This window comes from Girardinichthys multiradiatus, chromosome 1, assembly GCF_021462225.1.
Source record: "Girardinichthys multiradiatus isolate DD_20200921_A chromosome 1, DD_fGirMul_XY1, whole genome shotgun sequence".
NCBI classification, from domain to species: Eukaryota; Metazoa; Chordata; class Actinopteri; order Cyprinodontiformes; family Goodeidae; genus Girardinichthys; species Girardinichthys multiradiatus.
In genome coordinates, this window is record NC_061794.1 from 4,827,178 (window position 1) to 4,853,409 (window position 26,232).

The 26,232-nt window shown below is 46.7% G+C and overlaps 1 protein-coding gene and 1 long non-coding RNA gene across 3 annotated transcripts in view; one reads left to right on the forward strand and one right to left on the reverse strand.

The window, feature by feature from the left end:
* The first annotated feature begins 362 nt into the window (after positions 1-362).
* Positions 363-4,295, forward strand: LOC124875199. The gene is made up of 3 exons (XR_007039992.1): positions 363-3,026; positions 3,648-3,726; positions 3,838-4,295. It is a non-coding gene; the product is annotated as an uncharacterized LOC124875199 (long non-coding RNA).
* A 130-nt stretch (positions 4,296-4,425) lies between these two features.
* The window catches only part of ap4b1 (adaptor related protein complex 4 subunit beta 1), a 40,524-nt gene continuing 18,717 nt past the window's right edge, over positions 4,426-26,232 (reverse strand). For both annotated transcript variants that reach the window (XM_047377184.1, XM_047377176.1), the window contains 2 exons: positions 21,715-21,867; positions 4,426-5,098 (listed from right to left, as the gene is read on the reverse strand). In XM_047377184.1, coding sequence (XP_047233140.1) covers positions 4,677-5,098; positions 21,715-21,867 — 575 coding nt within the window. In that variant the 3' untranslated portion in view covers positions 4,426-4,676. The remainder of the gene's footprint in view (positions 5,099-21,714; positions 21,868-26,232) is intronic.

Below are 26,232 nucleotides of genomic sequence, written 5' to 3' on the forward strand. Positions count from 1 at the left end.
TACCCCGCCTCCTGCCCATAGACTGCTGGAGATAGGCACCAGCTTCCCTGTGACCCACTATGGAAGAAGTGGTATAGGAAATGACTTACTGACTGACTTTTGGTGTGTTAAGTAATGTCCTAATACCTAATACCACCCCAATATGGTGGTGGTATTAGAATAATAGATGAAAAAGTGATTCCAGCACTAGCATTCTGAAAACAGCAAACATGGAACAAATTCACAACAGCTTCTCTCCAAAATATAATAATTTATTAACAAAAGCAATTTCACTCCAAGTTAAACATATTTCAGTTAAACGCCTTATTAGGCTAGAACAATTCAACTAAACTACCAAACAAAATGAAGGAATAAAGAAAAGAAATTAACTAAGTACAAATAAAATAACAAGGTAACCAATATAAATGATGCAATAATATAGCAGTTCAATGGGGATATTTATGTTTAAGAACCAAGGTTTGTCTGGAGGAATTTGGAAATAAGGTCAAATTAGTTGTTAAAATTAATTAAGGACAGCAATTGGTCTACAAACAACCAGTCACAATGCAAAATCAGAAGGTAAGTAAAACATTATTTTAAGAATTAAAAATTCAAAGAATCATTTGCCAAATTTCAAGTCAAAACCTTTTTGGATACTTGATTCTTTTTTTTCTTTTTTATCAGCTACCATTATCTTAGTAAAAATAATATTTAAGGAAATATTTGTTGTATTAGAAATCAATAGTCTTTTTGACAATTTATGTTACTATTATTTTAATTAGCCATCACATGGAGTAATGGACAACTAAAATGCTGGAAAGGAACATCTATGGACTGTTACACGATGGCAACGAGTCGTATGTAAATATTTGACTTTGCTGGTGCAAGTATTAGCAGTTGAGATTTTTTACCAACCCTTTAAGTTCCACATGTGCTTGACGAACCATTAATACAAAGATTAAGATGTATATCACCACCAATGGCACGTTAAGGGTGATCTCTGCTTAAACCAGATTAAAAACTAAATTACTGTAAATTCAGGGTTTCCTACAAAAAAATTCAAACACTTTTCAAGCATTTTCAAGTTAAATTTTTTAAACTTTTTGTTCCAAACTTCAGAGCAGTCTTCATCTCTCCGAGCATATAGGCAGAAGGAACCCAAAAGACATTGTAGGCACAGCACACGACCGAACATTGCCAGGCCACAGCTACTTTTTGCGTAAATAAACCATTAGCTAACCACCTTTACTAGTGTTTTCAGTAAATTGTTTTGTTGTTGCACATTTTTAAGTACAGTAGATGACATAAAACCCTAGCTTGATCCACCTTTCAAAACAATCAATTTGCAATTTACCTCCTTCCCACTACAATGGCTTACCATTGGAGAGCAACGACTCTCCCATCATGAAAGTTGGAGATCCTTCTTGCATTTGTTAAAGGAAGCTACTTGAGGATTTGGTCCTTGTTTCAACCATGTTTGTGTCTAGTATATTCGACCCAGCAATCATTAAAATGGCAACCGCTGGGTATGCTGTTTTCTCCTACTCACGGTAGACGTGCATGACGAGCAAGACACGGCTATGTACTCGAAGCAGGTTTGCTTCAAAACAATGCCAATGGACGCTGCCAGTCCAGCAACTGGTCTATGCTTGAGGTGATGTCTACTGCTCACATGCCGGAATTATGAAAAGGAGCAAAACCCTCTCTGAGTGGTAGCGAGGCTTTCTGGGACTTCATTAAAGGCAAAATTATCACTCTCTATTTTGTGCCTTTAACATAAAAATATCAAACTGAAGTTTTTAATCAAACTGTTAGTGCTTTTTATTACAAAACGGTGTAGTTAGAATATCAAGCATTTTGAAGGACTCATATCAATCACTTTTCAAACCTTGAAAACACCTTGTTAAATATTCAAGCATTTTCAAGAATATCAAGCACCCGTACACACCCTGTGACTTTAAAACATAACACAGAACAACAGAGTAGCCTCAAGGCTTTGAGGCCTGTTCGTATTGGCTTCACCAGGTGGCCTTTTTACCACCACAAACAAAGCTAAACACCATGAAATAAACAATATTTAGATAGTTTCATCCTAAACTAATTTTCTCTGCCCAAACACAACCTCATTCATGAACAGGATGGGAGATCCAAAGGGCAATGAATTACTTCCCAGACGGTGAACAAAGAATCGTAGTGGCTGCTCTCAGTAGCAGCTGGGGTAGCTTCTAACAGAAGAGTTTGTATACATGACATGTTGTTTAGTCTTAGGAACAAATCCGTAAAAAAGATTTTTAATAAATTCTCTGTCATACCACAAAATTGTTTTAACATCACTGAGTCAAATTACAATAGATGGACGAATATTTCATCTCATTAGCCTGATTTTGTAGACAGCTAATTGTTGCTGCATCAGCAACAAGTAATTCCTTCTTCTCCATCAGCTGGTCTACCAAGAAACCATAAAAAAACCAACCAAACTAACACTCCATATCAAAGTTTTCCCTCTTTCTTGTATTGTCAGGTAGTGTGAAACAGAAGCTGGTGTATGAAACAAAAAAATCCCTAAACATAGTCCATCTTGCTTTTTTAAATCCAACATAGTACTGTGAAAAAGTTGTGTTTTCTGTTTGCTTTTGTCACACATTTCAGATCAGCCACCAAAAATAAATTTTAAAGAGAAACTGAGTAAATAAAAAGCTGTTATCGGATGATGATTTCAAGTATTGATGCAAGTAATTACTTCCTAAACCTAGTAACTGGTTGTGACACCCTAGGTCGTAGCAACAGTTGCCATGAAGCGTTTGAGGTAACTGCCTGAGTCCATTACATCGCTGCAGAGATTTTGGCCCACTGTTGTTTTAAATTCAGCCACAATGGATTGCTATCCCTTCATTTCCGGCTGCCTGTTTAAGGTCATACTACAACATTTCAATCAGATTTATGTTCAGTCTTTGACTAGGACACTCTAAAACCTTCCTTTTTTAAAGCCATTTAGAGATGGACTTGCTGGTGTGCTTTGGATCACTGTGCTTCTATTTTCAGATAAGGTCAGTTTGATTAGTTTTTTTTCCCTTGATACATTTGCATCATTTGGTTATCTTTGATATACAAATATTGTTAATTTTCAGAAATCTTTAAGTGACACAAAATAGAAGTGTGCATCTTTTAGGGACAATACTTTTTCACAGCAATGTATTATTTAAACAAATATATCTCTTGAGGTTTTTGCATTAATGGATTAGGTTAGTTTATACAATTTGACTGTCTATAAGCTATTCAGCGAACATTCAGATCAATGAGACTTTAAACCCTGTTACTGTGTGTCATGCAAGAATTTAGCAGAATATGATACCACAGAAGGTGGCTGACCAAAACAAATACTTTGAAGACAAGAGTTGCATCTGCCATAAAATGGACTGTTTAAAGCGTAAATGGTGCTTGTAATGAAGACAACTTCATTACCAGTACCAGTTTCAATGTAGTACTTTGTACAGCACGTGGTGAGCATTTTGCACTTTACTAAAAGCACTTTAACTAGCACTTTATTCAGCACTGCACTTTAAGCATGGGTTTGCACAGCAATAACCATTTGCACACAATAAGTTTTGATTATTTATTGAATGTTTATTGACATATTTTAATAATTAGCATGTAGCCTTTGGTTCCAGGCCTCACACAGCTGCTCCTCATCAAGCAGTGTGGTGGTTGCCTGTGAGGAGAAAATGTATCGTTACTTGGACCAACAAGGTATACTGTTTATTGAAACTTAGCGTGTGTGTCAAATCTAAAAGTAAAAGTGTAAGTAGAAGTTGCTTTTTAAATATGGGTCTACTCACCTGTCATTCGTGTCCTCTCCAGGGTGTTTGGACAAATGCTTCCCCAAGGGTCCGGACACTGTTTAAAGGTTCCAGGAGAGGCCATGGGAGAAGGGGGAAGAGTGTGGGGAATTTTTGTAAATGGGTTTTTGGTGTTTATAATGGTGCTGTGGTAGGTTTAAAGAGATTAAGTATTTATAGTAATGCAAAAATGCATGTATTTATGGAAATGTTCATTGTCTTGCAAATGTATAAAGGCGTTGGTAGACCTCCTGCCTTGAGCCAATGATGGTTTAGTCCACAAATAGCTGAGCCTATTCTTAGTGAGAGGTGCTTTTTGTATGATACTTATGTATGGAGACCTGGATATGCCATTATTGCTCCAAAGATGATGAAATAAAAACCTGCCAATTCCACCAACCTCTGCCTAAGTTGTCATCTTCACTGCAAAATCCAGCCGAGAAAGACCTCCGTGTTACAGTGCTAAAAACTATGACTCCAGATCTCAGGCACAACTAAAAACGGTTGTAGAGAGCAGTTCTTTTTGTTCCATCATCATCAGGCCAGATATGAATCAAATGAAACTCTTCTTTACTCTGCTTTCAGAATAAAAAATTGTGAAGACAGGAAATTCATGATCTTCAGTTGATTTTTTTATTCAGTTTTTAATAATGTAGCACACTGTGGATGTGATTACAACACCTGAACATCTAACCAGCTTTTGCGCACCTGTACTCCAGTGTGTGTTTTGCTGTTATTGTATATAAGTCAATGCATTCTTTTCCCAGTGTGTCTATTTCCAAGGCACTGAATAACATTTGTCATCAGAATGAGGGTTTAATCACAATCAGAGACAGAAAGTAAAAAAAAGTTCCTTTAGCGTTAGAGAATCTTAGCCATCTCAGAGGAAAGTGTGTGGAGTACAGTGGAAAGGACCGACAGAAATGCCCTCAGGGCTCTAACATCTTGTGGGTGCTGCCGCAGAGTCACTTTTATTTCCTTATCTCCATCTGCTTCCATTTGTTCCTTCACCTCTCCATCAGCTGAGCGGTTCTGAGTTTCCTCTCCAGTGTACAGCAGCTCCCCAAGTACCAGTGTCCTGCAGGATGTGTCAACGTGCAAGGTATGGGTGTAAAGGAAGACTTTCCATGGGAGAGCGTGTGATGGTGTGAAGGCGAGTGTCTGGATGTTGACGAGCTGCATGGCGGCGTGAAGGCTCTGTGGGGAGCAGTGGGGTATGGCAGTACACTTGATGGTTTCTTCAATCCACATGCAGTTGTCACCCTCAGCTGACTCTGTTAAAACTAAAGGAAAAAGGCTCTTAACAAAGGTTCATGGTCATTTTATTGATACCCATAGGTAGAATTGTTTTGCAGTGGTTCAAAGCATTCACACATTCATACAAACACAACCAGAACCATTCAAATAAATATTACTGTGCTCAAAGTGCCCCAAGCTCCATAAATTGAATGAAAGCAGGACACAGAAGAGGATAACAAGAATTCAAATAAGATAAATACATATACATGCACCATATAAATACATAAAATCTTTATAAAATCAATGGGTAAAAAACACAAAACGGAAATAATCTAGACTAAATAAAATCCATTAAATCCAATAAAATCCATTGTGAGTGCCAGTATTTTTTCAGCTTGTTCAGTTCAGGAGCAGCAGTCGGAACAAAGCTGTTTTTAAAGCGTATGGTCCTACATTTTGGGACTAAGAATCTTCTTCCAGGGAGAAGAAGCTGAAACTACCTGTGAAGGTGATGGAAGTCATCCTTTAAAACGGAAGTGGCTATCAGCTGTATGAACACTCTTAATGGCCTGATCATTAATTAAAGTGATTTTGTGCTTGTGAGATTTTCTTCTAAAATCAATAACCATATCTGAAGTCTTATCAGTATGAAGATGAAGATAAGACTCCTCATACCTTTTTCAAAAGTCATTGATCACTGGGCCATGACAGCTCACAAAACAAGTGGTAACAGTTTTGTCGAGAAGCCATTAGAGGTGGGCAGAGCAGCCAAACATGTAACATGTAAACTTGCAGTCAAGTAAGAGTAGCGATGACCTACTTTAAAATAATATCACTCAAGTAAAAATAAAAACTATGGTGCACTAAAAGTAAATGTTTTTCAAAAAGTTACTTAAGTAAATGTGACTATTCAATACCTGTCTCAAGAAGTTATGAATATTTAAGCGTTATATTTATTTATGTTTAAGTGTATACCTATATATATATATATATATATATATATATAAATGTGTGTGTGTGTGTGTGTATATACATATATATTTAAAATAACAAAATAACATTAATTTCTCTAAACTGCTGTAGGAGTGTGACAAGATCTCACATCAGGAAATCTCGTGATATAAAGAAAACATTTCTTATCAAATATTATTACTCTTGCAAAGCGCTATCTAGTTGCTTTATCAGCTAATATGTGCCCTAAATATAAAGGTGAGTGCTTTTAACTTGACACCCTGCATCATATCTGAAACTCTTATTTAAAATAAAAAAGGCAGTAGTTTTTTTGTTGCTCTGTCATATGGACAGCAGTGTTTCCCTTATCATTATATTGGGGTGGCATTATATCACACTCTCACTGCAAGGAGTCAGTGTGGTGGTGTGGGTAATCAGCGTGTTGGTGTGGGAAATCAGTGTGATGGTGTGGGGAATCAGCATGTTGGTGTGGGGAATCAGTGTGATGGTGTGGGGAATCATCGTGTTTGTATGGGGAGTCAGTGTGATGGTGTGGGGAGTCAGTGTGATGGTGTGGGGAATCAGTGTGATGGTGTGGGAAATCAGTGTGATGGTGTGGGAAATCGGCGTGTTGGTGTGGGGAATCAGTGTGATGGTGTGGGAAATCGGCGTGTTGGTGTGGGAAATCGGCGTGTTGGTGTGGGGAATCAGTGTGATGGTGTGGGGAATCAGCGTGTTGGTGTGGGGAGTCAGTGTGATGGTGTGGGGAGTCAGTGTGATGGTGTGGGGAATCAGCGTGTTGGTGTGGGGAGTCAGTGTGGTGGTGTGGGGAATCAGTGTGTTGGTGTGGGGAGTCAGTGTGGTGGTGTGGGGAATCAGCGTGTTGGTGTGGGGAATCAGCGTGATGGTGTGGGGAGTCAGTGTGATGGTGTGGGGAGTCAGCGTGTTGGTGTGGGGAGTCAGTGTGATGGTGTGGGGAGTCAGTGTGATGGTGTGGGGAATCAGCGTGTTGGTGTGGGGAATCAGTGTGATGGTGTGGGGAATCAGCGTGTTGGTGTGGGAAATCAGTGTGATGGTGTGGGGAATCAGTGTGATGGTGTGGGGAGTCAGCGTGTTGGTGTGGGGAGTCAGTGTGATGGTGTGGGGAGTCAGTGTGATGGTGTGGGGAATCAGCGTGTTGGTGTGGGAAATCAGTGTGATGGTGTGGGGAATCAGCATGTTGGTGTGGGGAATCAGTGTGATGGTGTGGGGAATCATCGTGTTTGTATGGGGAGTCAGTGTGATGGTGTGGGGAGTCAGTGTGATGGTGTGGGGAATCAGTGTGATGGTGTGGGAAATCAGTGTGATGGTGTGGGAAATCGGCGTGTTGGTGTGGGGAATCAGTGTGATGGTGTGGGAAATCGGCGTGTTGGTGTGGGAAATCGGCGTGTTGGTGTGGGGAATCAGTGTGATGGTGTGGGGAATCAGCGTGTTGGTGTGGGGAGTCAGTGTGATGGTGTGGGGAGTCAGTGTGATGTTGTGGGGAATCAGCGTGTTGGTGTGGGGAGTCAGTGTGGTGGTGTGGGGAATCAGCGTGTTGGTGTGGGGAGTCAGTGTGGTGGTGTGGGGAATCAGCGTGTTGGTGTGGGGAATCAGCGTGATGGTGTGGGGAGTCAGTGTGATGGTGTGGGGAGTCAGCGTGTTGGTGTGGGGAGTCAGTGTGATGGTGTGGGGAGTCAGTGTGATGGTGTGGGGAATCAGCGTGTTGGTGTGGGGAATCAGCGTGTTGGTGTGGCGACTCAGCATGTTGGTGTGGGGAGTCAGTGTGAGGGTGTGGGGAATCAGCATGTTAGTGTGGGGAGTCAGTGTGATGGTGTGGGGAATCAGCATGTTGTGTGGGGAGTCAGTGTGATGGTGTGGGGAATCGGCGTGTTGGTGTGGGGAATCAGCGTGTTGGTGTGGGGAATCAGCGTGTTGGTGTGGGGAATCAGCGTGATGGTGTGGGGAGTCAGTGTGATGGTGTGGGAAATCAGCGTGATGGTGTGGGGAATCAGCGTGGTGGTGTGGGGAGTCAGTGTGGTGGTGTGGGGAATCAGCGTGTTGGTGTGGGGAATCAGCGTGATGGTGTGGGGAATCAGCGTGTTGGTGTGGGGAATCAGCGTGATGGTGTGGGGAATCAGCCTGTTGGTGTGAGGAGTCAGCGTGTTGGTGTGGGGAATCAGACTGATGGTGTGGGGAGTCAGTGTGATGGTGTGGGGAGTCAGTGTGATGGTGTGGGGAGTCAGTGTGATGGTGTGGGGAATCAGCGTGGTGTTGTGGGGAGTCAGTGTGATGGTGTGGGGAATCAGCGTGTTGGTGTGGGGAATCAGCGTGATGTGTGGGGAGTCAGTGTGATGGTGTGGGGAGTCAGTGTGATGGTGTGGGGAATCAGCCTGTTGGTGTGGGGAGTCAGTGTGATGGTGTGGGGAATCAGCGTGTTGGTGTGGGGAATCAGCGTGCTGGTGTGGGGAGTCAGTGTGATGGTGTGGGGAATCGGCGTGTTGGTGTGGGGAATCAGCGTGTTGGTGTGGGGAATCAGCGTGTTGGTGTGGGGAATCAGCGTGATGGTGTGGGGAGTCATTGTGATGGTGTGGGGAATCAGCGTGCTGGTGTGGGGAGTCAGTGTGATGGTGTGGGGAATCAGCGTGTTGGTGTGGGGAATCAGCGTGTTGGTGTGGGGAGTCAGTGTGATGGTGTGGGGAATCAGCGTGATGGTGTGGGGAGTCAGTGTGATGGTGTGGGGAATCAGCGTGTTGGTGTGGGGAGTCAGTGTGATGGTGTGGGGAATCAGCGTGCTGGTGTGGGGAGTCAGTGTGATGGTGTGGGGAATCAGCGTGTTGGTGTGAGGAGTCAGCGTGTTGGTGTGGGGAGTCAGTGTGATGGTGTGGGGAATCAGTGTGATGGTGTGGGGAGTCAGTGTGATGGTGTGGGGAATCAGTGTGATGGTGTGGGGAATCAGCGTGATGGTGTGGGGAGTCAGCGTGTTGGTGTGGGGAGTCATTGTGATGGTGTGGGGAATCAGCGTGTTGGTGTGGGAAATCAGTGTGATGGTGTGGGGAATCAGCATGTTGGTGTGGGGAATCAGTGTGATGGTGTGGGGAATCATCGTGTTTGTATGGGGAGTCAGTGTGATGGTGTGGGGAGTCAGTGTGATGGTGTGGGGAATCAGTGTGATGGTGTGGGAAATCAGTGTGATGGTGTGGGAAATCGGCGTGTTGGTGTGGGGAATCAGTGTGATGGTGTGGGAAATCGGCGTGTTGGTGTGGGAAATCGGCGTGTTGGTGTGGGGAATCAGTGTGATGGTGTGGGGAATCAGCGTGTTGGTGTGGGGAGTCAGTGTGATGGTGTGGGGAGTCAGTGTGATGGTGTGGGGAATCAGCGTGTTGGTGTGGGGAGTCAGTGTGATGGTGTGGGGAATCAGCGTGTTGGTGTGGGGAGTCAGTGTGATGGTGTGGGGAATCAGCGTGTTGGTGTGGGGAATCAGCGTGATGGTGTGGGGAGTCAGTGTGATGGTGTGGGGAGTCAGCGTGTTGGTGTGGGGAGTCAGTGTGATGGTGTGGGGAGTCAGTGTGATGGTGTGGGGAATCAGCGTGTTGGTGTGGGGAATCAGCGTGTTGGTGTGGCGACTCAGCATGTTGGTGTGGGGAGTCAGTGTGAGGGTGTGGGGAATCAGCATGTTGGTGTGGGGAGTCAGTGTGATGGTGTGGGGAATCAGCATGTTGTGTGGGGAGTCAGTGTGATGGTGTGGGGAATCGGCGTGTTGGTGTGGGGAATCAGCGTGTTGGTGTGGGGAATCAGCGTGTTGGTGTGGGGAATCAGCGTGATGGTGTGGGGAGTCAGTGTGATGGTGTGGGGAATCAGCGTGATGGTGTGGGGAATCAGCGTGATGGTGTGGGGAGTCAGTGTGATGGTGTGGGGAATCAGCGTGTTGGTGTGGGGAATCAGCGTGATGGTGTGGGGAATCAGCGTGTTGGTGTGGGGAATCAGCGTGATGGTGTGGGGAATCAGCCTGTTGGTGTGAGGAGTCAGCGTGTTGGTGTGGGGAATCAGACTGATGGTGTGGGGAGTCAGTGTGATGGCGTGGGGAGTCAGTGTGATGGTGTGGGGAGTCAGTGTGATGGTGTGGGGAATCAGCGTGGTGTTGTGGGGAGTCGGTGTGATGGTGTGGGGAATCAGCGTGTTGGTGTGGGGAATCAGCGTGATGTGTGGGGAGTCAGTGTGATGGTGTGGGGAGTCAGTGTGATGGTGTGGGGAATCAGCCTGTTGGTGTGGGGAGTTAGTGTGATGGTGTGGGGAATCAGCGTGTTGGTGTGGGGAATCAGCGTGCTGGTGTGGGGAGTCAGTGTGATGGTGTGGGGAATCGGCGTGTTGGTGTGGGGAATCAGCGTGTTGGTGTGGGGAATCAGCGTGTTGGTGTGGGGAATCAGCGTGATGGTGTGGGGAGTCATTGTGATGGTGTGGGGAATCAGCGTGCTGGTGTGGGGAGTCAGTGTGATGGTGTGGGGAATCGGCGTGTTGGTGTGGGGAATCAGCGTGTTGGTGTGGGGAGTCAGTGTGATGGTGTGGGGAATCAGCGTGATGGTGTGGGGAGTCAGTGTGATGGTGTGGGGAATCAGCGTGTTGGTGTGGGGAGTCATTGTGATGGTGTGGGGAATCAGCGTGCTGGTGTGGGGAGTCAGTGTGATGGTGTGGGGAATCAGCGTGTTGGTGTGAGGAGTCAGCGTGTTGGTGTGGGGAGTCAGTGTGATGGTGTGGGGAATCAGCCTGTTGGTGTGGGGAGTTAGTGTGATGGTGTGGGGAATCAGCGTGTTGGTGTGGGGAATCAGCGTGCTGGTGTGGGGAGTCAGTGTGATGGTGTGGGGAATCGGCGTGTTGGTGTGGGGAATCAGCGTGTTGGTGTGGGGAATCAGCGTGTTGGTGTGGGGAATCAGCGTGATGGTGTGGGGAGTCATTGTGATGGTGTGGGGAATCAGCGTGCTGGTGTGGGGAGTCAGTGTGATGGTGTGGGGAATCGGCGTGTTGGTGTGGGGAATCAGCGTGTTGGTGTGGGGAGTCAGTGTGATGGTGTGGGGAATCAGCGTGATGGTGTGGGGAGTCAGTGTGATGGTGTGGGGAATCAGCGTGTTGGTGTGGGGAGTCATTGTGATGGTGTGGGGAATCAGCGTGCTGGTGTGGGGAGTCAGTGTGATGGTGTGGGGAATCAGCGTGTTGGTGTGGGGAGTCAGCGTGTTGGTGTGGGGAGTCAGTGTGATGGTGTGGGGAATCAGTGTGATGGTGTGGGGAGTCAGTGTGATGGTGTGGGGAATCAGTGTGATGGTGTGGGGAATCAGCGTGATGGTGTGGGGAGTCAGCGTGTTGGTGTGGGGAGTCATTGTGATGGTGTGGGGAATCAGCGTGTTGGTGTGGGAAATCAGTGTGATGGTGTGGGGAATCAGCATGTTGGTGTGGGGAATCAGTGTGATGGTGTGGGGAATCATCGTGTTTGTATGGGGAGTCAGTGTGATGGTGTGGGGAGTCAGTGTGATGGTGTGGGGAATCAGTGTGATGGTGTGGGAAATCAGTGTGATGGTGTGGGAAATCGGCGTGTTGGTGTGGGGAATCAGTGTGATGGTGTGGGAAATCGGCGTGTTGGTGTGGGAAATCGGCGTGTTGGTGTGGGGAATCAGTGTGATGGTGTGGGGAATCAGCGTGTTGGTGTGGGGAGTCAGTGTGATGGTGTGGGGAGTCAGTGTGATGGTGTGGGGAATCAGCGTGTTGGTGTGGGGAGTCAGTGTGGTGGTGTGGGGAATCAGCGTGTTGGTGTGGGGAGTCAGTGTGGTGGTGTGGGGAATCAGCGTGTTGGTGTGGGGAATCAGCGTGATGGTGTGGGGAGTCAGTGTGATGGTGTGGGGAGTCAGCGTGTTGGTGTGGGGAGTCAGTGTGATGGTGTGGGGAGTCAGTGTGATGGTGTGGGGAATCAGCGTGTTGGTGTGGGGAATCAGCGTGTTGGTGTGGGGAATCAGCGTGATGGTGTGGGGAGTCAGTGTGAGGGTGTGGGGAATCAGCATGTTAGTGTGGGGAGTCAGTGTGATGGTGTGGGGAATCAGCATGTTGGTGTGGGGAGTCAGTGTGATGGTGTGGGGAATCGGCGTGTTGGTGTGGGGAATCAGCGTGTTGGTGTGGGGAATCAGCGTGTTGGTGTGGGGAATCAGCGTGATGGTGTGGGGAGTCAGTGTGATGGTGTGGGGAATCAGCGTGATGGTGTGGGGAATCAGCGTGATGGTGTGGGGAGTCAGTGTGGTGGTGTGGGGAATCAGCGTGTTGGTGTGGGGAATCAGCGTGATGGTGTGGGGAATCAGCGTGTTGGTGTGGGGAATCAGCGTGATGGTGTGGGGAATCAGCGTGTTGGTGTGGGGAATCAGCGTGTTGGTGTGGGGAATCAGACTGATGGTGTGGGGAGTCAGTGTGATGGCGTGGGGAGTCAGTGTGATGGTGTGGGGAGTCAGTGTGATGGTGTGGGGAATCAGCGTGGTGTTGTGGGGAGTCAGTGTGATGGTGTGGGGAATCAGCGTGTTGGTGTGGGGAATCAGCGTGATGTGTGGGGAGTCAGTGTGATGGTGTGGGGAGTCAGTGTGATGGTGTGGGGAATCAGCCTGTTGGTGTGGGGAGTCAGTGTGATGGTGTGGGGAATCAGCGTGTTGGTGTGGGGAATCAGCGTGCTGGTGTGGGGAGTCAGTGTGATGGTGTGGGGAATCAGCGTGTTGGTGTGGGGAATCAGCGTGTTGGTGTGGGGAATCAGCGTGTTGGTGTGGGGAATCAGCGTGATGGTGTGGGGAGTCAGTGTGATGGTGTGGGGAATCAGCGTGCTGGTGTGGGGAGTCAGTGTGATGGTGTGGGGAATCAGCGTGTTGGTGTGGGGAATCAGCGTGTTGGTGTGGGGAGTCAGTGTGATGGTGTGGGGAATCAGCGTGATGGTGTGGGGAGTCAGTGTGATGGTGTGGGGAATCAGCGTGTTGGTGTGGGGAGTCAGTGTGATGGTGTGGGGAATCAGCGTGCTGGTGTGGGGAGTCAGTGTGATGGTGTGGGGAATCAGCGTGTTGGTGTGAGGAGTCAGCGTGTTGGTGTGGGGAGTCAGTGTGATGGTGTGGGGAATCAGTGTGATGGTGTGGGGAGTCAGTGTGATGGTGTGGGGAATCAGTGTGATGGTGTGGGGAATCAGCGTGATGGTGTGGGGAGTCAGTGTGATGGTGTGGGGAATCAGCGTGTTGGTGTGGGGTCAGTGTGTTGGTGTGGGGAATCAGCGTGATGGTGTGGGGAGTCAGTGTGGTGGTGTGGGGAATCAGCGTGTTGGTGTGGGGAATCAGCGTGATGGTGTGGGGAATCAGCGTGTTGGTGTGGGGAATCAGCGTGATGGTGTGGGGAATCAGCCTGTTGGTGTGAGGAGTCAGCGTGTTGGTGTGGGGAGTCAGTGTGATGGTGTGGGGAGTCAGTGTGATGGCGTAGGGAGTCAGTGTGATGGTGTGGGGAGTCAGTGTGATGGTGTGGGGAATCAGCGTGGTGTTGTGGGGAGTCAGTGTGATGGTGTGGGGAGTCAGTGTGATGGTGTGGGGAATCAGCGTGGTGTTGTGGGGAGTCAGTGTGATGGTGTGGGGAATCAGCGTGTTGGTGTGGGGAATCAGCGTGATGTGTGGGGAGTCAGTGTGATGGTGTGGGGAGTCAGTGTGATGGTGTGGGGAATCAGCCTGTTGGTGTGGGGAGTTAGTGTGATGGTGTGGGGAATCAGCGTGTTGGTGTGGGGAGTCAGCGTAGTGGTGTGGGGAATCAGCGTGTTGGTGTGGCGAATCAGCGTGATGGTGTGGGGAGTCAGCGTAATGGTGTGGGGAGTCAGTGTGGTGGTGTGGGGAGTCAGTGTGATGGTGTGGGGAATCAGCATGTTGGTGTGGGGAATCAGCGTGTTGGTGTGGGGAATCAGTGTGATGGTGTGGGGAATCAGCGTGTTGGTGTGGGGAGTCAGTGTGATGGTGTGGGGAATCATCGTGTTTGTATGGGGAGTCAGTGTGATGGTGTGGGGAGTCAGTGTGATGGTGTGGGGAATCAGTGTGATGGTGTGGGAAATCTGTGTGATGGTGTGGGAAATCGGCGTGTTGGTGTGGGGAATCAGTGTGATGGTGTGGGAAATCGGCGTGTTGGTGTGGGAAATCGGCGTGTTGGTGTGGGGAATCAGTGTGATGGTGTGGGGAATCAGCGTGTTGGTGTGGGGAGTCAGTGTGATGGTGTGGGGAGTCAGTGTGATGTTGTGGGGAATCAGCGTGTTGGTGTGGGGAGTCAGTGTGGTGGTGTGGGGAATCAGTGTGTTGGTGTGGGGAGTCAGTGTGGTGGTGTGGGGAATCAGCGTGTTGGTGTGGGGAATCAGCGTGATGGTGTGGGGAGTCAGTGTGATGGTGTGGGGAGTCAGCGTGTTGGTGTGGGGAGTCAGTGTGATGGTGTGGGGAGTCAGTGTGATGGTGTGGGGAATCAGCGTGTTGGTGTGGGGAATCAGTGTGATGGTGTGGGGAATCAGCGTGTTGGTGTGGGAAATCAGTGTGATGGTGTGGGGAATCAGTGTGATGGTGTGGGGAGTCAGCGTGTTGGTGTGGGGAGTCAGTGTGATGGTGTGGGGAGTCAGTGTGATGGTGTGGGGAATCAGCGTGTTGGTGTGGGGAATCAGTGTGATGGTGTGGGGAATCAGCATGTTGGTGTGGGGAATCAGTGTGATGGTGTGGGGAATCATCGTGTTTGTATGGGGAGTCAGTGTGATGGTGTGGGGAGTCAGTGTGATGGTGTGGGGAATCAGTGTGATGGTGTGGGAAATCAGTGTGATGGTGTGGGAAATCGGCGTGTTGGTGTGGGGAATCAGTGTGATGGTGTGGGAAATCGGCGTGTTGGTGTGGGAAATCGGCGTGTTGGTGTGGGGAATCAGTGTGATGGTGTGGGGAATCAGCGTGTTGGTGTGGGGAGTCAGTGTGATGGTGTGGGGAGTCAGTGTGATGGTGTGGGGAATCAGCGTGTTGGTGTGGGGAGTCAGTGTGGTGGTGTGGGGAATCAGCGTGTTGGTGTGGGGAGTCAGTGTGGTGGTGTGGGGAATCAGCGTGTTGGTGTGGGGAATCAGCGTGATGGTGTGGGGAGTCAGTGTGATGGTGTGGGGAGTCAGCGTGTTGGTGTGGGGAGTCAGTGTGATGGTGTGGGGAGTCAGTGTGATGGTGTGGGGAATCAGCGTGTTGGTGTGGGGAATCAGCGTGTTGGTGTGGCGACTCAGCATGTTGGTGTGGGGAGTCAGTGTGAGGGTGTGGGGAATCAGCATGTTAGTGTGGGGAGTCAGTGTGATGGTGTGGGGAATCAGCATGTTGTGTGGGGAGTCAGTGTGATGGTGTGGGGAATCGGCGTGTTGGTGTGGGGAATCAGCGTGTTGGTGTGGGGAATCAGCGTGTTGGTGTGGGGAATCAGCGTGATGGTGTTGGGAGTCAGTGTGATGGTGTGGGAAATCAGCGTGATGGTGTGGGGAATCAGCGTGATGGTGTGGGGAGTCAGTGTGGTGGTGTGGGGAATCAGCGTGTTGGTGTGGGGAATCAGCGTGATGGTGTGGGGAATCAGCGTGTTGGTGTGGGGAATCAGCGTGATGGTGTGGGGAATCAGCCTGTTGGTGTGAGGAGTCAGCGTGTTGGTGTGGGGAATCAGACTGATGGTGTGGGGAGTCAGTGTGATGGTGTGGGGAGTCAGTGTGATGGTGTGGGGAGTCAGTGTGATGGTGTGGGGAATCAGCGTGGTGTTGTGGGGAGTCAGTGTGATGGTGTGGGGAATCAGCGTGTTGGTGTGGGGAATCAGCGTGATGTGTGGGGAGTCAGTGTGATGGTGTGGGGAGTCAGTGTGATGGTGTGGGGAATCAGCCTGTTGGTGTGGGGAGTCAGTGTGATGGTGTGGGGAATCAGCGTGTTGGTGTGGGGAATCAGCGTGCTGGTGTGGGGAGTCAGTGTGATGGTGTGGGGAATCGGCGTGTTGGTGTGGGGAATCAGCGTGTTGGTGTGGGGAATCAGCGTGTTGGTGTGGGGAATCAGCGTGATGGTGTGGGGAGTCATTGTGATGGTGTGGGGAATCAGCGTGCTGGTGTGGGGAGTCAGTGTGATGGTGTGGGGAATCGGCGTGTTGGTGTGGGGAATCAGCGTGTTGGTGTGGGGAGTCAGTGTGATGGTGTGGGGAATCAGCGTGATGGTGTGGGGAGTCAGTGTGATGGTGTGGGGAATCAGCGTGTTGGTGTGGGGAGTCAGTGTGATGGTGTGGGGAATCAGCGTGCTGGTGTGGGGAGTCAGTGTGATGGTGTGGGGAATCAGCGTGTTGGTGTGAGGAGTCAGCGTGTTGGTGTGGGGAGTCAGTGTGATGGTGTGGGGAATCAGTGTGATGGTGTGGGGAGTCAGTGTGATGGTGTGGGGAATCAGTGTGATGGTGTGGGGAATCAGCGTGATGGTGTGGGGAGTCAGCGTGTTGGTGTGGGGAGTCAGTGTGATGGTGTGGGGAATCAGCGTGTTGGTGTGGGAAATCAGTGTGATGGTGTGGGGAATCAGCGTGTTGGTGTGGGGAATCAGTGTGATGGTGTGGGGAATCATCGTGTTTGTATGGGGAGTCAGTGTGATGGTGTGGGGAGTCAGTGTGATGGTGTGGGGAATCAGTGTGATGGTGTGGGAAATCAGTGTGATGGTGTGGGAAATCGGCGTGTTGGTGTGGGGAATCAGTGTGATGGTGTGGGAAATCGGCGTGTTGGTGTGGGAAATCGGCGTGTTGGTGTGGGGAATCAGTGTGATGGTGTGGGGAATCAGCGTGTTGGTGTGGGGAGTCAGTGTGATGGTGTGGGGAGTCAGTGTGATGGTGTGGGGAATCAGCGTGTTGGTGTGGGGAGTCAGTGTGGTGGTGTGGGGAATCAGCGTGTTGGTGTGGGGAGTCAGTGTGGTGGTGTGGGGAATCAGCGTGTTGGTGTGGGGAATCAGCGTGATGGTGTGGGGAGTCAGTGTGATGGTGTGGGGAGTCAGCGTGTTGGTGTGGGGAGTCAGTGTGATGGTGTGGGGAGTCAGTGTGATGGTGTGGGGAATCAGCGTGTTGGTGTGGGGAATCAGCGTGTTGGTGTGGCGACTCAGCATGTTGGTGTGGGGAGTCAGTGTGAGGGTGTGGGGAATCAGCATGTTAGTGTGGGGAGTCAGTGTGATGGTGTGGGGAATCAGCATGTTGTGTGGGGAGTCAGTGTGATGGTGTGGGGAATCGGCGTGTTGGTGTGGGGAATCAGCGTGTTGGTGTGGGGAATCAGCGTGTTGGTGTGGGGAATCAGCGTGATGGTGTGGGGAGTCAGTGTGATGGTGTGGGGAATCAGCGTGATGGTGTGGGGAATCAGCGTGATGGTGTGGGGAGTCAGTGTGGTGGTGTGGGGAATCAGCGTGTTGGTGTGGGGAATCAGCGTGATGGTGTGGGGAATCAGCGTGTTGGTGTGGGGAATCAGCGTGATGGTGTGGGGAATCAGCCTGTTGGTGTGAGGAGTCAGCGTGTTGGTGTGGGGAATCAGACTGATGGTGTGGGGAGTCAGTGTGATGGCGTGGGGAGTCAGTGTGATGGTGTGGGGAGTCAGTGTGATGGTGTGGGGAATCAGCGTGGTGTTGTGGGGAGTCAGTGTGATGGTGTGGGGAATCAGCGTGTTGGTGTGGGGAATCAGCGTGATGTGTGGGGAGTCAGTGTGATGGTGTGGGGAGTCAGTGTGATGGTGTGGGGAATCAGCCTGTTGGTGTGGGGAGTCAGTGTGATGGTGTGGGGAATCAGCGTGTTGGTGTGGGGAATCAGCGTGCTGGTGTGGGGAGTCAGTGTGATGGTGTGGGGAATCGGCGTGTTGGTGTGGGGAATCAGCGTGTTGGTGTGGGGAATCAGCGTGTTGGTGTGGGGAATCAGCGTGATGGTGTGGGGAGTCAGTGTGATGGTGTGGGGAATCAGCGTGCTGGTGTGGGGAGTCAGTGTGATGGTGTGGGGAATCAGCGTGTTGGTGTGGGGAATCAGCGTGTTGGTGTGGGGAGTCAGTGTGATGGTGTGGGGAATCAGCGTGATGGTGTGGGGAGTCAGTGTGATGGTGTGGGGAATCAGCGTGTTGGTGTGGGGAGTCAGTGTGATGGTGTGGGGAATCAGCGTGTTGGTGTGGGGAGTCAGTGTGATGGTGTGGGGAATCAGCGTGTTGGTGTGAGGAGTCAGCGTGTTGGTGTGGGGAGTCAGTGTGATGGTGTGGGGAATCAGTGTGATGGTGTGGGGAGTCAGTGTGATGGTGTGGGGAATCAGTGTGATGGTGTGGGGAATCAGCGTGATGGTGTGGGGAGTCAGTGTGATGGTGTGGGGAATCAGCGTGTTGGTGTGGGGTCAGTGTGTTGGTGTGGGGAATCAGCGTGATGGTGTGGGGAGTCAGTGTGGTGGTGTGGGGAATCAGCGTGTTGGTGTGGGGAATCAGCGTGATGGTGTGGGGAATCAGCGTGTTGGTGTGGGGAATCAGCGTGATGGTGTGGGGAATCAGCCTGTTGGTGTGAGGAGTCAGCGTGTTGGTGTGGGGAGTCAGTGTGATGGTGTGGGGAGTCAGTGTGATGGCGTAGGGAGTCAGTGTGATGGTGTGGGGAGTCAGTGTGATGGTGTGGGGAATCAGCGTGGTGTTGTGGGGAGTCAGTGTGATGGTGTGGGGAGTCAGTGTGATGGTGTGGGGAATCAGCGTGGTGTTGTGGGGAGTCAGTGTGATGGTGTGGGGAATCAGCGTGTTGGTGTGGGGAATCAGCGTGATGTGTGGGGAGTCAGTGTGATGGTGTGGGGAGTCAGTGTGATGGTGTGGGGAATCAGCCTGTTGGTGTGGGGAGTTAGTGTGATGGTGTGGGGAATCAGCGTGTTGGTGTGGGGAGTCAGCGTAGTGGTGTGGGGAATCAGCGTGTTGGTGTGGCGAATCAGCGTGATGGTGTGGGGAGTCAGCGTAATGGTGTGGGGAGTCAGTGTGGTGGTGTGGGGAGTCAGTGTGATGGTGTGGGGAATCAGCATGTTGGTGTGGGGAATCAGCGTGTTGGTGTGGGGAATCAGTGTGATGGTGTGGGGAATCAGCGTGTTGGTGTGGGGAGTCAGCGTGGTGGTGTGGGGAGTCGGTGTGGTGGTGTGGGGTGTCAGTGTGGTGGTGTGGGGCAGCATCTCCCTTACTAGAAAGCAAGGCTTGTTATCATAATCTCAATGCAGAGAGATGTCCAAATGAGACTGTCAACCAGTGGCAAACCCATATCTCTACTCCTAGGGAGTGAACTCTTTCCTTAAAGATGACTATGCTCATCCCCACACACTGGGGTTTATCAGAGACTACCAACAGAATTTAGGAGTGGAATGGATGGAGGGGTCTACCTGCTGTCGCCCAAACCAAAAAACAATCAAACAAGAGTTACTAGCAGAATAAGTTTAGGGAAATGTTTCATGGGTACAACCCACATACTCAGTTATATTGCTCCACACACAAACGCATTTTCATGACAAATGTGGCACAATTTGAAGCATTGTTGCAACAGAAATAATCGAGCACAAAACGAAATTTGTGTTCAAGTATATATTTTCATATTGCCATAATGTTGAAAAATACTAATTCAGACATCACAACATTAAACCCAACATTGTAGCCTGCAGTGCATCATTACAGCAGAGATGAGTGCGTTCTGTGTAATTCTCTATAATTTTATTAGGCTTTGCTCACAATGCTGATGCAATAAGCAGCAGTTTCCCTCTGTAGCTACTATATGTGCTTAGGATAATGCAAAAGATTTCAAAGAATCTTCTCTCTTTGAGGGTTAAAACATTTTTCACTAAAAATGACTCAATGTTAAACATTTATCAGCTACATACTTCACAGCATCAATGTTCCTTTTGCACATAATGTGTTGTAAATGACATGTCATCAGTGCAGCTCTATAAATAGCTGCAGCTGTTTTGAATGTAAAAAGTGGGCTGCTCAGGAAACTTTTATTAAGGCACTTCATTGTGCATACTATTTTTGTCAATCCCTCCTATCTCTTTTTTGCACATTTATAAGATTTCTTCATTTTTACATTAATGCCGCAGCTGTTTTTCATTGCAATTGTTTTCATTTTTAAGGTTCTGATGAGTACCGGGATCCCCCCCTTAGCTAAAAATGGATGGGTTGCATGTGTGGAAGAGGAATGCTTGGAAATACACTGCCTCTCCAAAAAAAAAGTTGCCACCTGGATTTAACGAAGCAAATAGGTTCGAGCCTTCTATGGGATAATTACTGCATGGGCGATTCTTCCTTCTGGCAACAAGTTATTTAACCCCAGCTGATGCAATGAGCATGCAATGAGCAGCTTCTCATTTCTTAAGTAACCATGTCGAAAGACACATGCTGTGGTCGAGGAAAAGATGGACACTGGCATGCATCAAGCAGAGAAAACATCTAAGGAGATTGTAAAAAACTACCAAAATTGGAGAACTGTCAAAGCATTATTAAAAACTGGAAGGATAGTGGAGAACCATGAGGACGACTCAGAATACAGACAGTGGACACAGGACTGTGTGGACTAGTGCCAGGGGAACCACCTTCTGATCAACGTGGGGAAAACTAAGGAGCTGGTGGTGGTTTTCTATAGACACAGACCCAACACACTGACAGCGGTGAACATCCAGGGAACTGACATTGAGATAATGGACTCTTTTAAGTACCTGGGTGTTTAGCTGAACAATAAACTGGACTGGAGTAACAACACTGATGCCCTTTACGGAAAAGGTCAGAGCACACTCTACCAGCTGAGGAGACTGAGATCTTTTGGAATGCAGGGGGTACTTCTTAAGGCCTTTTTTGACTCTGTTGGCATCAGCCATCTTCCATGGTGTAGTATGTTTGAGCAGCAGCTTATCTACAGCTGAGAGGAAGCTGTTGGATAAGCACATTAGGAAGGTCAGTTCTGTCCTAGGATATCCCCTCGATGCAATGCAAGTGATGGGAGACAGAAGAACTATAGCAAAAATATCATCACTGTTGGACAATGTGTCCGGTCCCATGTATGAAACTGTTGCAGACCTGGAGATCTCCTTCAGTGACAGACTGCTGCACAAAAGAGCATTATCACAAATCCTTCCTCCCAGCAGCTGTTAGACTTTATAACTAACACTGCTCCCAACAAACTCAGTAAGTGTTCACATCCCTGCTGTTATTTGCAGTTTTTTCCATTTTTTTGTTAATAGTGTGTTGTTGTTTTTCTCATGCACAATTACAAAAGCGCTTCTTGTAAATTTTCAAGTCATTCTACTATGTGGTGCATTTTTGTTAATCTCAGTATGCTATTTTAATAATTGTACAGTGTTTCTTGTCTCCTGTTGTTAATGTTTTTCCTTTACTGTACAGCCTACTCTTACCGTTTGATCTTCAGTTTTTTATGATTGCCAGAACCTGCATGCTTCCATTTGCCTTTGCTGCTGACACACCTGAATTTTCCAACAGTGGGACAATAAAGGGTATTTCTGTTCTATTAATGTTAAAATAAGTAGAAGTAGAAGTTGTAGCTATATTTGTATTCAAGTAGAAAACAAGACACTAACTCACAAATTGTGAACGTGAAAATTTAAAATCCTACTGTAAAGGTTGTCTTGATAGGCCTAAATAAGCCTGAATAATGTAAGACCATTTCATTACCTTGTTCTGAATGCAAAGCCTGTCGTTGCATCCACAGGCGCTGAAACTCCTCTGGGCTGACAGATGGAGAAAGAGACAAAGTGATGCGAGGTTCAGTGCCGGGAGACATAAGGCCAGCTGAGCAGTGGAAACGTTGATTGGCATAGTCTGAGCCTGGAGAGGATAAAGAGTGGGAAACAGTGAGGATGCTGGGCATAAGCAGAACGAAAAGCTAGGTCTGACACTGTTTTTACTCAAGCACGTGCAATCATCTATTGATCTTAAACTTTATAAAGTCTGACCTAAGAAGTCTTGTGTTTGTGCAGCAGAGCCATCAACCACATTAGATCAGCGGAAAGTAAACAGGAAGCACCTCAGGTCAGAACTATGAATATAGTCTTGTAATGCTGTATTTATAGCTGCTACCTGCTACACAATGATGGACGAAAATATGATTCAAAGTACTAAGCTCTGTTTTTATTTAGTCCACTATAAATCATTCAGTCAATTAGGTTGGTCACATCCTTAAACACATTTGAGCAAACAGCACTTCGGAAAAGCAATTCAATCTGAAATAACCTTGGTAGTCCCCTGCAGATATACAAGGTTCGTTGTGCCCTTTGAGACACAAAACCAAATTGCAGGGTAGAGTACTACAACAAATACTGAAAAATAAGATTCACATAAAGGTTCTGCACGATAAAAATCACTTGCAGGCTGTGCTGTTACTGTGTTTACAGGAGTCACACTGTCTGATTGTTCCTGATCATCACAAATAGGTCAGGGCCCATATTCACAAAGAATCCTAAGACTTAAAGTAGCTCCTAGTGATGTCATTCTAAGAATTTTTCTTAGAATTTTCCCTCATTAAGATAAAGTTATTCACAGAGTACCTTAGGCGTAAAAGAGGTCCAAAGGGGAACAAATGTTAAGAGCAGTGAGGAGAACTTTTAGTGAGCCTAAGAGTGTCTTAAGCAGAAAAGATGGCTGAAAGACGGAGAGAAAGGAGAAATACAGTGAATTAATAAAATGCTACCGGCTCGATCGCACAGGGATCCACCCACCTTTAACAGTTGAGTAAATGAGCACATAAACTTGTATAATGATCCTACAATTAATATAGAGATAATATTAACCTTATCCTACCAGGGGGAAATTAAATTGTTTCAGCGGCAGGAGAGGTTAAAGGTAAACCTCTAGAAAGGTAATATTAGGAAGAATAAATAAATAAATAATAGAAACAATAATAAATAACCATGAATAGAAAGTGAACAAAATTACAAACAATATAGTACAGAATTATTTAAAGATTTACAGACTGTAAAAGAATTTCAAAACATAAAAATTTGGCAAAAATTGGAAAAACTTGAAAACAAAATACAGTACAATACTCTACACAATATAAACAGATGGAAGATGTAAATGAGGTGAAAAAGTATTTGCTGTATATTACATGATGATGTTTCCAGAACGATTGACGTAAGAGGTAGTGTTTAGACAGAGAAGATTCGTTTAGAGTAAAATAATCTAAATAATGTTCGATTAATGACGTTTGGTTTTTGTTTGTGTTGAGAAAATTCAGCTAAGTGCTAGCAGACCAGCTGCTCAGCTAATGATGTGTTCTGTGTTGTATTTTTAAAGCTAAGAGAAACTTTATTTAAAGGGTGGTTTTTAAACACAGATCGGCCATAACGCACCATCAACGCTTATGCATTTTGAGCCTTTTATTGATGGTATTTTAAAAGGTACGTTTGATTTTAAAAAGCTATAGGCTTTCTTTTCTTAGCTTCAACCGCCAATGGCTATGGTGACACTTAATTTATGACTGCCATCTTATTAATCCATTAAGAATCATTTATCCAGAAAGGTTGTTAGTTTCCAATCTAGAAAAATATTTTTCTAAATATTATTGTGCTAAATGTGATAGCTAATTAAACATCAGTAAGACTCATTTATCCAGAAAGGTTTGGTTCTTATTCAAAATATTTTCTAAAATATTATTTTAATATATTGTTAATATTTTCTTAAATATTATTTTACTAAATAAAGGCAGTTCTGTACATATAATTACTATAATTAAAAAAAAACTCTTAGATTATGTATTTTACATATACTTTTTCACTTGTGTTTATTTTCTATTTATGTGCTGTCGTTAACAAGAGAATTTCCCCTGAGTGGGATGAATAGTGGCTTCTATTCAATTCTATTCAGTTTTATTTATATATTGTGGCACTTCACAACACATGTCGTTTTACTTTACAAAGTCTATTCAACTGAATCAGACATTTTTCAAGTCAGGTACATACATTCCAATTAATCCTATCAAAGATGCAGTCAGATTCAGTTTATTATTAAATTGGTTAAAAAGTTTTTCTATCTAAGGAAACCCAGCAGATTCCATCGAGTCAGAGACTTGTAGCATTCACTCCTCCAGGATGAGCATGTAGCGACAGTGGAGAGGAAAAACTCCCTTTTAACAGGAAGAAACCTCCAGCAGAACCAGGCTCAGTGTGAGCGGCCATCTGGGGGTTTGAGAGAACAGAGCAGAGACACAAAAAGAACACAGAAGCACTGATCCAGGAGTACTTTCTACAGGAAAGAAAAGTGAAACATTAATTGTTATAACTCCTTTAGTGACATCATCTAGGATAGAAAGACAGCTAAGCAGATGAACTTTTAGCCAGTTTTCAAGTCTAGAGTATGAAAGAGAGCACATACAGTTAGTCACAGTAGAAGCTCAGCCAGTAGTTATGTCTAGGAGAGACAGAGTTAAACACTGAAAGACAGGGCCAAGTGGATCATCTGTAGAAGGTGAACATTAAGTTGTTGGCAGTAGCAGCTCAGCTGATGTCCTCCTTCAGGAAGGTGTCACAACTAAACACAGTGTCAGGTCAGCCAGAGCCAGTTCTACAAAGAGAAAAAACAGAGAGAGAACATAGAGTTAAAAGCCGAATTAACAGAAAATAATCCAAAACTGGAGAGTAGTATGAGAATGCAGCACAGAGAGTGAAAGTGGTCATTATGTCCTCCAGCAGCCTAAGCCTATAGCAGCATAACTACAGAAATAGCTCAGGATAAACTAAGCCACTCTAACTATAAGCTTTGTCAAAAAGGAAAGTTTTAAGCCTAGCCTTAAAAGTAGACAGGGTGTCTGCCTCACCAACTAAAACTGGGAGCTGGTTCCACAGGAGAGGAGCCTGATAACTAAAGGATCTGCCTCCCATTCTACTTCTAGAAACTCTAGAAACCACCAGTAAACCTGTAGTCTGAGAACAAAGTGCTCTGTTAGGAACATATGGACCAATCAGATCTCTGATGTATGATGGAGCTAGATCATTAAGGGCTTTATATGTGAGGAGGAGAATTTTAAATTCTCTTCTGGATTTAACAGGGAGCCAATGAAGGGAAGCTAAAATAGGAGAAATATGATCTCTCTTTTTAATTTTCATCAGAACTCTTGCTGCAGCATTTTGAATCAGCTGAAGGCTTTTGACTGCATTTTGTGGACATCCTGATAGTAAAGAATTACAATAGTCCAGCCTTGAAGTAACAAATGCATGGACTAGTTTTTCAGCGTCACTCCTGGATGGGATATTTCTAATTTTGGCAATGTTCCGGAGATGAAAGAAGGAAATCCTAGAAACCTGTTTAATATAGGATTTAAATGACATGTCCTGGTCAAAAATAACACCAAGGTTTTTTACTTCATAACCAGAGGTCAATTTATTGCAGTCCACATTAATTGATTGAATAAGCAGTTTATTTTTCAAAGACATCAAAAGTCATCCAGGTTTTTATGTCTTCAAGACATGCCTGTAGTCTAATTGGTTGGACTCACCAGGATTTATGGATAAATAAAGCTGAGTATCATCAGCATAACAGTGAAAATGTATTCTATGCTGCCTGATAATTTTATCTATTGGAAGCATATATAGTAAAGAGAATTGGCCCAAGTACTGAACCCTGTGGTACTCCACAATTAACCCTGGAGTTTAAAGATGACTTATCATTTACATGAACAAACTGGAATCTGTCAGACAGATAAGATTTAGACCAGCCTAGCGCTGTTCCCCTGATCCCTACAGCATATTCCAGCCTTTTTAAGAGGATATTGTGATCGACTGTATCAAATGCAGCAGAGATCTAACAGAACCAGAACAGACACAAGTCCATTATCTGAGGCCATAAGAATATCATTAGTGACTTTCAGCAGAGCTGTTTCAGTGCTATGATGAGCTCTGAAGCCTGACTGAAACTCTTCGAACAGGTCATTGCTGTATAAATGCTCACACATTTGATTAGAAACTATTTTCTCTAGAATTTTAGATAAGAACGGAAGATTGGATATAGGTCTGTAATTTAGTAAATCATCTTGACAGCAGCGGAGCTCTGCTTGGGCGGCTGAACGGGAACTTCCCCAATAAATAGAGACCACAGGTTTGGATGCAGTTTCACAGAGGTTCCCAGTGATTTTCATCCTCATGTCCTGCCATCCTCTGCTCTACTCTCTATGCATTTTTTACTTTATATAAATATTTG